At 44.7% G+C, this 15,172-nt stretch overlaps 1 protein-coding gene across 1 annotated transcript in view; it reads right to left on the bottom strand.

The window, feature by feature from the left end:
* Positions 1-11,713: 11,713 nt before the first annotated feature.
* LOC126985125 (homeobox protein engrailed-1a-like) overlaps positions 11,714-15,172 on the bottom strand; it is a 16,154-nt gene continuing 12,695 nt past the window's right edge. The window contains exon 2 of the mRNA XM_050839648.1: positions 11,714-14,933. Within this exon, the coding sequence (XP_050695605.1) occupies positions 14,515-14,933 (419 nt within the window). The 3' untranslated portion in view covers positions 11,714-14,514. The remainder of the gene's footprint in view (positions 14,934-15,172) is intronic.

Here is a 15,172-nt window from a genome sequence, read left to right as displayed (position 1 = left end):
TAGAAAATAAAGCTTCAAATCAAAAAGTAATGATATAGGAAATAAGGAAAAAAGGATGAAAAAAAAAAGAAAGACGTAGTAAATCACTGGATACTAAGTCGAATAGAAAGTAATAAAATAATGAGGTGAAATGAAGAAAAAAAACAGAGAATGAAAGGAAGAAATAAGAAGACAGAATAAAAAAAAAAGTATCCGCCAGTAAGAAGCTTCCGCTGCAACACACACACACACACACACACACACACACACACACACACACACACACACACACACACACACACACACACACACACACACACCGCAGAAGAAGGAATAAAACGACACACACAAAAAAAACGAAACCGATATGTAACGAATGTGCAGAAGTAACGTTTATCGCTCTGTCTTGTCACATTACGATCGCGCGCCTTGTTAACTCCTTATGGAATGCAATTACTAGGAGAGGTGTTGTAATTACCCCTTCACAGCCCATTACGACGGCCATAACCATGAATATTGCTGTGCTGCCCTAACCCGCTGAGTCATGGTGCAGATGGGGAGGTACGGGAGGGAGGGAGGGGGGAGAAGAAGGAGGAGGAGGAGGAGGAGGAGGAAGGGGGGTATGTAAGTAGTAGCAGTAGTCGTAGTAGTAGGAAGAGGAAGAGGATGTGGAAGTGGTGTGAGGATGAGTATAAGGATTAGGTTAGGACTGATTATTTTGTCTTGGATTCTGTGCTGAGTGTTGGGTTTTAGTGTGATATTGATTCTCTTTTTCTTTCTTTTATTCTGAAGTTTATGGTGTACGTGTCTTTTTCCGTGTGTGTGGCTGTTTTTTTTCTGTTTTAGTTTGATTTACTGTTTTATATTTTCTTCCTGTAGCACACACTCACACACACACACACACACACACACACCGTTGCTCTGGTAGCTCAATCCGTTAGAGCGCCGAGCTGCAAGGCTTCACGGCCAAACAGGCGGCGGTTCGAGCCTCGCTCAGGCCGGATTCTCTCCGTTGACAAGGTGTGGTTATTGTCCCCCTTTGAGCAAGGGGGATTTGGTGGGTGGTGTGTGAGGTCCTGGCAGTACCCAGAGATCGACAATAATGAGCACTTGCTCACGTCGGGAGGGTACCTGCTGGCGAAAGCGAGTCCAACTCGTGATCAGGCCGTGGTGAATTACACACACACATACACACACACACACACACACACACACACACACACACGGTCCGGTACCTCAGTGGTTAGAGCGTCTGCCTCACAACCAGAAGGGCCGGGGTTCGATTCTCCGACCGGATGAAGATAAGTTGGGTTTATCTTCTTTCACGTGTAGCCCCTGTTCACCTAGCAGTGAGTAGGTACGCGACGTAAGGCGAGGAGTTGTGACCTCGTTGTCGCGGTGTGTTGTGTGTGAGTGGTCTCAGTCCTACCCAAAGATCGGTCACTGAGCTCTGAGCTCCTTCCGTAGGGGAACGGCTGGCTGTCTCGAGAGAGACCCGCAGCAGACCAAGAGGTGAGTTACATACACACACACACACACACACACACACACACACACACACACACACACACGTCTCCCCTCCCCCCTTCCCCCACACACACAAGAAACACCTTATCCTTCCACACAACCAAATCCAACAAAGAAAAAAGGCATTCAGAGGTGCCGTAAGAGGAGCCAAAAAGGTGTAACAGAGGCAGGTGCGTGGCACGACAGGTGTGACAGAGGGAGGCAGACAGGTGTGTTGGCGGGCCATAGCTCACGCGACACACCGGGCCCGCCTAATGTGGCCATAAGTCACCTGCGCGACGCCTCATTAGCACCTTGGCGACACCTGTGATGGAAACTTGATTTACGAAGCGGCCTGCGGGATGCTCCTTACCTGGGGACAACCAGCACCGAGAATAACGTTGATAATGATGCCGGTGTTGTGTTGATGTTGCAGCGGTGGTGAAAGGGAGAGTACCCGTGGTGATGATGGTGATGGTGATGGCTTTGGCATAGGTGAGGGGATGGCGAAGTCCAAGAAAAGGAAAAGAAGAACAAAAGAAGAACGAGAAGAGAAATAACAATAACAAAAATGAACAACAATTTAACAAGAAGAAATATGAGAAGAATAAAAGAAACTATAGCAAAAAACAACAATTAGAAGAAAAATACTTATGTTGAAAATGAGGCTGGCGACGTTGTGTTATTGCAGGTAATGAAGGGGAGATATTAGATGCGTGTGATGATAGTGATGGCATGTGGTACGGTGATGATGGCGTGCAAGAAGAAGAACAAGAAGAACTATAAAAAAAAAGATAAATAACAATAATAAGAGAAAAGAATATTGTTGGTAATACTGCTGGTGACGGTCCTGTGTTGTTGTTGCAGCGGTGGTGATGAAATGGAAGGTGTGATGATATGGTGGGATGATGATAGAAAGCAGGAAGAAGCAGAACAAATAGCAGAACAAATAGAACAATAGAAGAGACAGAAGAAAATTAATAAGAAGAAATATAAATAGCAAAGAGAAAGGTAACACGAAGGAAAGAACCATTGCAAGAAGAAAGATAACAATAAGAAGAAGAACTACAGAGGGGCAAGAAGAAAAATAACAAGGAGAAGAAAAAGAACAAAAACAAGTGGAAAGATTAGAAGAAAAAGATTCCCATAGCAAGAAAAAAATAATATACGTGAGAATGTTGATTTGCTAAAGAAGAAAAACAATACGAATAAGAATAAAACTTGAGCAAAAAGAATTGTTAGAAAAATAAGAAAATCAGCAATACGTAGAAAGAAAAATACAAGGAAAAGAAGGAAAGAAAACTAGAAAAAAACAAGAATAAGAAAAACTAAAGCGAAAAGTAAAAACGAATAAGAAAAAAAGGACCTAACAAAGAGTAACAATAATGTGAAGAAAAAAATACATGAAGAAACTGAAAACCACAAATAAGAAATAGAACAGTGGGAAGAAGAAAAATAACACGAATAAGAGAGAATTGAGTTTTAAAAAGAAATACATTCAAAGACACACAACCACAAAACAAAAGAGAAATACAAATCAAGACGGAAACGAAAAATAATGACAATAATGACAACGCTAGTAAAAATGATAACAGTAACAATCACGTCACTTCCATCAATTCTAATGCTGACACTAACAATAACATACGCGAGCCTTCAGCTATAAAATAATGTACCGAGGAAGACAAGACGAGAGGGAGACAGATTAAACCAGTAACTCAATCCTTTCTGTTATTTATTGCCCTCACTCCTCCCGTTGCTCTTCCGCTGCATAATAGTGATCGGTGATAACTTTGCTTTTGACGAGGACAAGATAAGAACAACAGTTAATTAAACGGTCGTGTAATAAAAACGTAAAAGTCCTCCGTGTATATCAACAGGAAGCTTGTCTGTTATGAATTTTGGAGGGTGGGGGTGCGTGTGTGTGTGTGTGTGTGTGTGTGTGTGTGTGTGTGTGTGTGTGTGTTCTAGCTTCTCAGATGTACATAAAGGAAAAAAATGGACAAATGAAAAGAAAAGAGATACAGAGAGAGGGATTAAAAAGCAAGAGATTCATGGGAGGAAGTGAAAAATGGGAAAAAGAATAGAAAATAAAGGAATATCAAAAAGAGCAAGGATAGGAACTGTTTATAAGTAGCAAGGAAGGCAGGGGAAGTAAGAAATGTAATAGGAGGGACCAGGGAAGTAAAGAGAGGTACGGGGGAGGTTTAGGGGGGTACAGGTGGTAAGGGGGTAAGAATTAAAAGGGGAGGGGGGCAAAGGAGCTTACCTGTATTTACCTGTATTGCTCTGTACGTGTCTGGTCACAATATAGCTCATTTGCAAGCCGTCGCCAGGTGCGTGTACTTATTCATGCACACACACACACACACACACACACACACACACAATGGCCGTCTAGTGTTCGTGCGTGAGAGCTTAATAATGTTATAATTCTTCGTCTCTGTTTACATGTGTGTGTGTGTGTGTGTGTGTGTGTGTGTGTGTGTGTGTGTGTGTGTGTGTGTGTGTGTGTGTGTGTGTGTGTGTGTCCAACCATTTCGTTCACTCTCCCTCTAACAACACTAAGAAAATTCTGATCTTAATTTCTTCGTCAATAATTTTGCAAAGAAAGAGTTTACTTTTTTTTCATATATTTGGTGTTAAGAGAATTATTTAAGAACGCATAATGATAATCGAATAATCCAAGTATTCAGAGAGAGAGAGAGAGAGAGAGAGAGAGAGAGAGAGAGAGAGAGAGAGAGAGAGAGAGAGAGAGAGAGAGAGAGAGAACTCGTCTGCACTCACTCAAATCAATATATGTATCATTTTTCCATTTTTTCTTACATTTTTTTAATTTTTTATTTATCACGTATATTGATGTGTGTGTGTGTGTGTGTGTGTGTGTGTGTGTGTGTGTGTGTGTGTGTCACTTTCATGGTAAATTATCTTTATTGCTCTTTCATAGCATAGTATTACATTCTCTCTCATCACTCTTTGTCTTCTCTACACTTCACACTTACATTGCCTAATCTGTAATTCATCCCTTGCTATGGTGGAGAATTTTTCTTAATATCTGCCCCGCCCTTCCTTGTTCATTCCCCTTCCTAAACATCCGCTTCCTTCCCCACCTTACCTTCCCCTCTCTCCATTCCTTTTCCTCCCCACCTTTTCCTCCTCCCAGCTTGCCTTCTCCTCTCTTCTCCATTTCCCTTCCCACCTGCTCCTTCTCCCCAATTCCCTGCCTTCCCCTCCCCATATTCCTTCCCCATCTCACCTTGCCTTCTGCTCTTCTAACCCTACCCTCCCTAGCCTTTCCTCCTCCCTTGTCCCCCCTCTGTCTCTCTCCTCCTTTCCCTCCCCATCTCATCTTGCCTTCCACTCCCCCCATTCCAGCTCTCCCCATCTTGTCCTCCTCTCCTTCCTTCTCTCCCTCCCTTCCCCTTTCTCTCCTGCCTCACCCCGATCAGGTTCAATAAAATAATCAGAACACGGGGGCCTTCCTCTTAATAATCGTAACAGACAACAATAAAGTCACTCCTAATCGCTTTATTGAACGCATCACTGCCTTTTCAAGTAATAACCTATACGATAACCTGCAGGGAGTGGCCTTAGGGGGGGGGGAGGAAAGGAGGGAAGGGAGAGGGAGGGTCGAAGGGAGGCATGGGAGGGTAAGAAGATCTGCAGCCATGTATATACTCTTCGATTTTGTGGTATACGTATGTTCTGTCTTTTTCCTCCTCTTTCCTGTCTTCCTCCTCCTCCTCCTCCTCCTCCTCCTCTTCTTCCTCCTCCTCTTCCTCCTTCTCCCCCTTCTCCTCTTCCTCCTCCCCCTCTTCCTCACTTTACTTAACCTACCTGTGTTGTTTTCATGCTTACCTGTCTGACTTGGACGGCTGGCTTGTGATTTTATGTTTGCGATTTGATTTTTGGCTGTAACATGTTTTTTTTCTTCTTCTTTTCTTACGGGTAAAGGAAGTGATATCTAGCGCTAAAAATTTGTTGGTATTGTTTGTTAATGGGTTCTCAGCTCACGGATGGGATTTCTTTTTGTTTTTATTGGTATGTTTTGAAACACCATAGTAACGTATTTTTCTTGTCTTATGGGAATTTTTTGTAATAAATATTCATGCAGTTCTGTTTTAAGGGGTTCAGAGCACATGGATGGGACTCCTTTTTATTGTATCTGTATGTATTAAAGCAGCGAAGCCTGTTGATATTTCTTTTCGCTGTTTATATATAGTCTGATAGTGTTTTGAAGGAGAGTGTTGCTATGCAGGTGTTTCTTTTTGTTTTTGTATACGATTGGTTCTCTCCAAGTTAGTGTCCGTTGCTGATAAGGAAAACAAGTAATCAATATTGTTTCCCAGGTCTTCCGCGTGAGACCCCCGAGGCAGGAACGAAAACAAGGTGCAAAGAATCATTATCTTCAAAGGTATGGCGTCTGTCTGTCTACCTCACTGTCTGCCTGTCTGCCTGTTTGTCTGTCTATCCCAGTACCTGACCTTACCCAGACGCAGTATTCATCCTCTCTTTGCATATCTCTCAGCGAAGGGTAAAAGTGATCTGTTAGTAAAGGGAGGGAAGGAGAGACGGAGGGAATGGTGGAGGGGAGAGCGGGAGATTGAAGGAGAAGGGAGAGAAAAGAAAGAGAAGGATGGAAGAAGATAAACTATATGTCACTGATAGGAAAAAGGGAAAAGAAGAGGGACAAGGAACACTAAAAAAAACTATAGAAAGAGGGAGAGGCGGAGAATGGGAAAAGAAGAGAGAAACGAAACAGAAAAGAGAGCATGGGAAGAGGGAAAGACGCAAGGAAGAGAAAATAAAAGAGAAACAACAGGAAAATACTATAAAAAGAAGAAATGGCGAAAGAAAAAGTTTAAAGAAGAAGATAGACAGAAAAAAAGTGAAAGAAGAAAAGAATGAAGGAAAAAGAGAGAAATAAAAGAGAGAAAGAAGGAGAGATAGAAAAAGAGAAGAAGAAGAAGAGGTAGCAGTTACGTTAAGGAGATAAGACTCAGTAAGGAGAGGCGAGGGAGGGAGGCTTGTCAAGATGGCCTGTCGCGGAGCCTAACTTGGGGTCTCCCGCCGCCCATAGGAGCATAAACTCTTGGCTCCTTTGCATGTCCTGCGCATACGAGACTATCATGCGCGGCGACCCGTCATGCAGTATTTGGCTCCGCTCACATGAATCTTGGCGGGGAAAAAAGGAAGAGGAAAACGAATGAGTTGATTAATTAAAGGTGTGTGTCTGTTACCTGTGTATCTGTACGTCTGTGTCTTTGTTGGCTTCTGTGTCTGTCCCTAGTGTGTGTATGTGTATATGTGCTTTACGGGATTAATGAGAGAGAGAGAGAGAGAGAGAGAGAGAGAGAGAGAGAGAGAGAGAGAGAGAGAGAGAGAGAGAGAGAGAGAGAGAGAGAGAGAGAGAGAGAGAGAGAGAGAGAGAGAGAGAGATTAATATCGACGAGGAAAAAATAAAGAAAAAAAGTGAGTTGATTTATTAAAAGGTGTTTCTGTGTCTACCTGTATCTCTGTCTGCCTATCTTTGTCTTGTTTGTTTGTTTGTTTGTTTGATTTTCTGTTAAGTGTCTCTCCTTTACCTTGTCTTTCCCTCTTTCTTCAGCTTCGTTATTTTTTTCCCGCTTCCTCCTCTTTTTCCTTTTTTTCCTTACACCCTTTTCTTATAGTTTCTCCTCTGTTTTGTTTGTCTGTCTGCCTACCTGTCTGTTTGTGTGTGTGTGTGTGTGTGTGTGTGTGTGTGTGTGTGTGTGTGTGTGTTTATATGAGAGAGAGAGAGAGAGAGAGAGAGAGAGAGAGAGAGAGAGAGAGAGAGAGAGAGAGAGAGAGAGAGAGAGAGAGAGAGAGAGAGAGAGTGTGGCGCGTGTATAAGATAATGGCCCAAGATTATGTAGCACAATAAACCGTCGGGGAAATAACACACTCGTAAATCAAGGCCACTTTATCGCCATTATTATTTACGCTTATTTTTGTTTCTTTATCGATGACGTTTCTGATGAAGTGTGAATAAATTTAGGCAGGTGAGCTAAGAGGATAAGGTAACTCTCTCTCTCTCTCTCTCTCTCTTTTCTTCTTTCTTCTTTCTTCAGATATCTGATTGACTGCGAGAGTAAGAGGTCAGAGGAAAGTGAGGATGGAGGGAGAGAAGTGGAAGAGATGGAAGTGGATAATAAAGTGGAAGGAGAAGGAAGTGGAAGGGTGAGTTAAATTATCGGGAAAGAGAAGAAATTTATGAAGTGGAGGATAAAAGAAGAAGAATATTGAAGTAAGGGAAGAAGACGAGAAAGAGGAAGAGGAGAAAGAGGAAGAGGAGGAGGAGGAAGAGGAGGAGGAGGAGGAGGAGGAAGAAAGTAAAAGTCAGGGAGGAGCAAGAAGAGGAGGAGCAATTTGGCAAGCGGGAGATTAGCATTCCTGATAAAACACATTAACACACACACACACACACACACACACACACACACACACACACACACACACACACACACACACACACACACACACACACACACACACACACATTAATCACGCACATGAGTCTTCGTCACGCGGTAATGTTGACAGATCCACATTTTCACGGTGTCGACGGGAAGACCTGGAGCGTGAGGAGCATTGGGAGGCGGGAGGAGGAAGAGGAGGAAAGCGGAAGGGGGGCGTGAAAAGGAAAGAGGAAGAAGGCGGGAGGGAGACGTGAGGAGAAAGGGGAAAATAGGCGCAGTAGCAGGAGAGCGGGAGGAAAGGTGGAAGAAGAGAGGAGGAAAGAGGAAAGCAAGAGGAAGGAGGCGAATGAGAGTGGAAAAAGTAGCAAGAGAGCGGGAGGATAGATGGAAGGCGAGAAGGGGAAGAGGAGGAACGGGAAGAGAAAAGTTGTGGAGGAAGTGAAAGGGAGGTAAGCCGGGAGGAATTTGGTTGAAGAGGAAAAGAAAGGGAACAGCTGGAAAGCGGTAAAGAGTAGAAGATAAAGGAGGAAAATCAAATGAAAAAAAGACGAAAGAACGAAGCAGGATAAATAAGCGAGAACGAAAAATATTCAGTTGGTTGAAAAAAAAAAATTGAAGAAAAATAGATTGAAATAGATTTTTACCCCATTTCCTTACCTCTTCAAGTTATTATTTCTAACACTCCATCAGTCCCTTTCCTACACCTTATCAGCTTTAATATCCTCCCTACCAGGCCACCCCTTCACCTTTATCATCCCTTACAGCCCCTCTTTTACCCCTTCAGTTCCCCTTCCTCACCCCCTTTCCGTTTCTTCACCCCTGCCTTCCCCTCTTTGACCCCCTTCAGTTCCCCTTCCTCACCCCCTTTCCGTTTCTTCACCCCTGCCTTCCCCTCTTTGACCCCCTTCAGTTCCCCTTCCTCACCCCCTTTCCGTTCCTTCACCCCTTCCGTCACCCTTCCGTCACCTTTCCCTTCAGCGACGTTCCATCAAATTCGGGAGTTATGAATCCCTGTGAACCGAGTCTGAGGAAGTTGAAGGGAGGAGGGGGAGTAGTAGGGGGTGATGGGGAGGGGAGGAAAGGAGGGGAAGGGAGGGAACAGAGGAAGGGAGGGGAGGCACTTTGCACGCCACTCCACCATCACTCACGTGCTCACCCTCCCTCTCACTCCCTCTCTCTCCCTCCCTCACTCCCTCGCTCACTCTTTCTCTCTCTCTCTCGTCACTTCTTCCTCTCATTCATGTTTACTACGTACTGGGTTTTCCCACTTGATCGATTTCTCTCTCTCTCTCTCTCTCTCTCTCTCTCTCTCTCTCTCTCTCAAAAAAAAAAATCATTCCATCATTCATTCTGATTCAACTTATCTTTTTTTTTTACTTAACCGAAGAGAGTGGAAGAGAGGGCGAAAAGAAGGAAGAGACAAAGAAGAAGAAGCATAAAGAGAAGGAAAAGGAAAAGGAGGATAAAAAAAATGGATCAGTACCAAATATAACTTTTTTTTTCCTTCGTTTTCTTATATTAAAAAAAATTCCTCCTCTTCTTCTCCCTCCTCTTCCTCCTCCTCCCCCTCCATTGTCACCAGGAGCACCCGAAGATTCAGTGTATCTCCGCGTTACTCGGCGCACAACAACTTAACTTCGATCATGCCGCCTCCACCTGTCGCCGCGCCGAGCCGTTTACCGCCCGCGGGATTGAGAAATAAATGGCAGTAGAGCCTTGGGGTGAAGGAGACGATTTCGCCGAAGTGCTGAGGTTGTTTCCAGTTCTCCTTTCCTTTCCCTACCCACCCACCCCTTCTCCTCCTCCTCCTCCTCTTGTTCCTGGTTGTTCTCCTCCTCCTCTTTTGTGAATGCAATTTTTTCTAATATTTCTGTAGTGTAAGGTAAATGTAAACGTTTTCTTTTTGTTATTGTTCTGTTTCATGTTTCTTATTTTGTGTGTCAATATAAGGTGATTGATTAGTGAGGGAATGAATTGTATGTTTGTTTTGTATGTGTGTTGAGCTTTATACAATGCAGACACACAATAAAAATGGTCATCCCTTTTTATGCTGCTTCATCTCTTTTCCGTTTTTGTTCCACCTTTTTCGTCTTAGTTTCCGGAAATATTCCTATAAATGATAAATCAAAATAAAGCAGAAGTAGAGAAAAGAATTTCATTTATTTTTGGGGGGTTGCTTTAAGTTTACTGATAGATTAATGAAGGTCCAAGTCTTATGAAGCTTTTTTAATGTATTGCTTCGAACGCCTCAAGTCGTCAGTGGGTCATCTTGGTCACGTGACTTCAGACTTTTGGAACGAAAAGAGTTTGGTCTGCTCGGCCTTATGTTTGTCTTCCATTTGCCTTCCCCTCCTCCTCCTATTGTGCGGGTTAGACTCTATGTTTTTCAGATTTTCTCGTCCTTTGCTCTTTAGCCTTCATGTCAGTAATGATGGTGAATACTATGTAAACTTCTCACATTCTTCGTCGTTCATACTCGCCATTTCTGGGAACTCTTGAAAAAAACTTCCACCATGCATTCGAGTCTCAGCACTCAAGCACCCACACATTCACTCTACCTTAATACCTTAGCTGTCTATCCTCATTCACTCTCATATTTTCTCTACTTTTCCATACATCCTTTACCCTTGCAGACTTTCACCCTCTCCAAACTATACTTTTCCTCAACCACTCCCGCATTTATCTTTTCCTCAAATCCACCACCTATCCAGCCTTCGCACTCTCCTTTTTACCCTCGTTCCTCTTACTTCATTTACCTTTCCTCCATTTATAAAGCTCTCCTGTTCTCCACACCTGTATCTTGCCTACCAGTCCTCATGTACTTACTTTCTTACCTCCAGTCAGTCCCTACTACCTCCTCCAACCCTCCTATACCTATATTTTTCACCCCCTCACCACCCTTTTCAACCTCCTCTATGCTCCCAACCAGCCCCTAACCGATCCTTACCACCCACATGCCTTCCTCCACCACCCGTGCCAACCTCTCTTTTACCCCCGTCAGTCCGTCCCACCTGCAGTTAGCACTTCGTCACCTGCCTGTCAGAGCCCTCACGCACCGTCAGGATAAGGCTGGCATATTAGAAGCCTCGCCCGACCTTTGTGTCAATATCAGTTTGCTGGCGAGTTTCCTGACCCAACACGAGGCCAAGATTATCGCCCGCCAGCACGTTAGGTTCATTTTGTGTACGAGTTATTTATTTGATTTTTTATAACGAGAGGAGGAGGGGAGGGAAGGAGTAGTAGAGGTTGGCTTTCCTAGTAATTTGCGGAGGATCGGATACGGTTTGTCTCTATTATTTTTTTTATGCCAAGACTGATGGACAGACGAAAGGAGGACATGAAGGAAGGCGTTTTATGGGTTACTCGATATTCGTTTCTGATATGTGTGTGTGTTTTGTGTTTCTCAGGTTCTTGACGATGGGTGCTTCATTCAGGTATTGCTGTTGCTTTAGTGTTGCTGGTGTTGTGGGTTCTTCTGGTTTGTTAAATTTGGGAGTCTCAAGAATGATAGAATTTGCACTTTTTACCCCATACCCACTGTCTTCTCGGGCGTTCTTAAATCAATAAAAAGGGTTGTTATTTTCTGTTGATTCTCAGTTTAAGGAGCAGATGAGACCCATAACTATCGCTTTAAAATCTATCTGCTTAATTTTTGTTCTTTTCCGTTTCTGTATCACGGAGAAGATTGTTTTATCTCGTTTTTTCCCATTGTCTAACATGAGAATCTAGTAAAAAAGAATAAAAAAGAAGGGAAAGGAAAGGATTCGTGGAAGAAACACAACCAAAACTTAGTGAAAAGTCATTTATTGGACAACACAGACATATAAATAATTTAAAACACGATACCTATGTACACCGTATGAACACTCTAGCTCGATCGTCGTCCTATACACTATGTACACCCACAGACGGAGGGCGCGGGCGCAGGGGGGGGGGGGATTACTTGGCCCCTCCCAGGCTGCGACGACCCGTGCTCTCCGCGGGAACGTAACGGGATGACTGAGGTAAAATTAAAGGCTAATTTGTACTTTGGGCAAGAGGGTTGTTGGCCACGGGAAGAAAGGGTGGAAAGGAGCCGTGGATAGGAGGAGGAGGAAGAAGAGGAGGAGGAGAAAAGAAATGGAAGAAGGAATGAATTGAAGAATGCATAAGGTTGGATATATCACTGTAAGGATGAAAAATATGATAGACAAGAAAAAGAAGGAACGAGGGAAAAGAAGGGAATAGGTTTGAGGTGGCTAAGTGGAGGGGAAGGTTGGGGAGGGGAGAGAGGAACTAAAAGGAGAATAGAGGATCAAAAAACTCGAAGGATTATGGCTGAGAACACAGACGTCACTTGTTCTTTACAGGATCCTTACACAAAACGATAACATGTGGAGTAAATGATCTTCTAGCCTATCAAATATCTATTCTATACCATGGTGGCGTTTTCTCGATAAACACGCATACAAAAAAAGAACCATTATCACTAACAAAAAAATAAACCCTTCTAGTCTATTTTGCGCTTAGAGTCGGTTCGGTCCTCACCTTCACCTGTGTATACCTGCTCGGCTGATGAGGGAGCGACGGAGGGAGGGAGGGAGAGAGGGAGAGGTGAGAGCTGCCACAGGAGAATGTTTCGGTGAGAGGGGAATGTAGCGGGCGAGCGTGCGGGAGAATTCGGCGCCGTTTATGTATCACGAACACAATCCTGAGGGGCCGAATTTACATTTTTGCTTAATTCTCCAAATGGCTGTGTGGTTGGTCTGCTGGCTGGTTGGTTGGTCTTTGGCGGGTTGTGAGGGGAAGGAGAGAGATAAATAGACTATGAGAATAAAACGAAGGGACATTGACGTTAAGGAAGCGAAAAGAAAGAAAAAGGGAGATAAAACAAAGAGAAAATACAAAAAGAAGCAACGAAAGAGAAACTGAGAAGATGTAACAATAAATAACACAAGAATAAATGTAGGAAGGCAAGAAAATCAGAAACAAGAGGAAGGAAAAGTGTAGGAAGGAAGAAATGAGTAGGAGGAGGAGAAGGAGGAGGAGGAGGAGGAGGAGTACAGCGGAGGAGGGAGAGGAATGTTGGTATGTGCGGGTGTGCGGGAAGGTCAAGGACATCATGAAGTGCGGGATGACGAGGTGACGAAGATGCGAGTGGATTTGCAAAGTGAGTTGGACGATGCAACTTCAGTTTATGCATACGAAGTGAGACGAGACGGGGGGGGGGGGGGAGGGGGAATGGAAAAAGGGGAGAAGGGGGAGGGAGGGAAGGGGTCGGGTACGTTTGTGGTTGCTTCCTGACGGGCTGGGGACGTGGGGAGTTGCTGGGGGAGGAGAAGAGGCTCTAGGAGTGACGTTGGGCAATGCTGAGGAACACAAGTGGTAGGGAAAATAAACGAGACCCCGGGAATGACATTAGATAGTTACTGAAGGTTATTGAGGCTAGTTAAGGACATGAGGCTTGAGGACATGACCTGGTTTCATGGATTGAGGGGGATGGAAAGGTACAAACTAGAGTGGACGTCAGGTTGTGTATAAATGAAAAGGGCCGTGAGAAGGAGTTTCGGGTATTTAGATGGAAAGGATGACTTGGGGATGTGAAAGTGGGTAGTCACGTCCTGGGGAGAGCAACAGGGATGAGGGGAGAGGCTGAGGTGGGCTGTTGGGGGATAAAAGGAATAGAAGTAGAGACTGGAACGGAGAGGAAAAGCTGAGAAGAGAACGAGAGGAGCAGGTCACAGGAACAAGGATGAAAGATAAGAGTGAAAAGCTAAGAAGAGGAGCAGGGATGAAGAAGAGACAGACACAATAGGAAAGGAAAGAGATAAGAGGAGACTGTGAGAAGCTGGGGAGAGTAACTAAAGGAGAAGAGAAGCTAAGACATACTAAGGAAGGAGGGGCTGGGGTGAGGCAAAGCTGTGACAGACTGGGGAGAAAGGAGGATCAGAGGTGAGCCTGGGAGGAGCGGAGGAGGGTCGAGGGGGAGGAAGAGAGCCACAAATGCCCCCTGAAGTGCCGCCCAAGCTGTCACTCAGGATCAGGCCTCCGCGTGCCGCCCGTCAGGACACACCGCAAGCGTCATCTTCAGTATCTCGCCTTGGACTCCGCCGCCACGCCTCGCCACGCCTTGACATGAGGGTCACGCCGCAAGGGAAAGGGCGGAGGGAGGTTGATAAAGGCTGGAGGGGAGGGGAGGTGGGGTGCTAAGGGCTTGACGGGGTGTGGGAGGGAGTGAGGGAGAGGAAGAGTACATCAAAGTTTTTTTTTTTTTCCAAGCCACATCAAGACCATTGAAATGAGGTAATGGAGTGACGTGAATGACAAACAGTGGTGGTGGCGGTGGGGGGGGAGGGGGAGGGTGGTGTGTGTGTGTGTGTGTGTGTGTGTGTGTGTGAATAAACAAAAGATAGGGTAAAAAAGAACAGGCATATAAACGAACACAAATAGACGGGTGGAAAGATAAACAACAAAATATGAAAGACAACAGGAACAAAAATATAAAAACTGGAGTACACAAAATAATGGCGGTTTGCATAACGTGGTTGAACTGGTAGGTAAGGAATAACGTTTTTGGTCAAGTGGTGCGATTTTTGGTAAGATTTTAGGATTACGGCGGCGGGGGGGGATGGGAGTGAGGGGGGAGAGGATTGGTGGCAGGAGGGTGCTGGAGGAGGAAGGGGCGATACACATCCTCCTCCTCGTCTCCCTTACACATATACTGCTCCTCCTCGTCAACGGGAACTGTAGAATGGTTATACAGTCCTTGCGCCATCAAGTGTATAGCCAACCCGCTCTTCTGCCCATTCGCCTTCTTGATCTTGGCTCGCTTATTCTGGAACCAAATCTTGATCTGCGACTCATTCAGGCCCAGGTCCCGCGCGAGGTCCTGCCGCCTCTTCTCCGTCAGGTATTTGTTCTCCTCAAACTCCTTCTTGAGCCTCGCCAGCTGCTCCGAGGTGAAGGCCGTCCGGGGTCGCTTTTCCTCCGGGTTCCGCTCCCGCCTTTTCATCCTTCTTGAGCGGGGACCTGACGAAGAGAGAGAAGACAGATGGGTTAGTTTGGCTTGTAATCCTTTAGTCATGGTAATAGAAGGCAGGCCAAGAGTTAAACAAAAAATGGTCTCTAACATCATGATAAATAAAAGTTGCAATTATAGAAATGTCAAATTATTATCACTGCTTGTCGTTGCTGAGAAGGAAGAGAACAGGAGCAGGAGAGAGGAACAGGGATGAGAGATAACACAGAGAGGATGAGACTGGAAGCAC

Source organism: Eriocheir sinensis, chromosome 5 (genome assembly GCF_024679095.1).
Source record: "Eriocheir sinensis breed Jianghai 21 chromosome 5, ASM2467909v1, whole genome shotgun sequence".
Lineage (NCBI taxonomy): Eukaryota > Metazoa > Arthropoda > Malacostraca > Decapoda > Varunidae > Eriocheir > Eriocheir sinensis.
The sequence above is the reverse complement of the archived record's forward strand: the minus strand, read 5'-3'. Positions and strand labels throughout refer to the sequence as shown.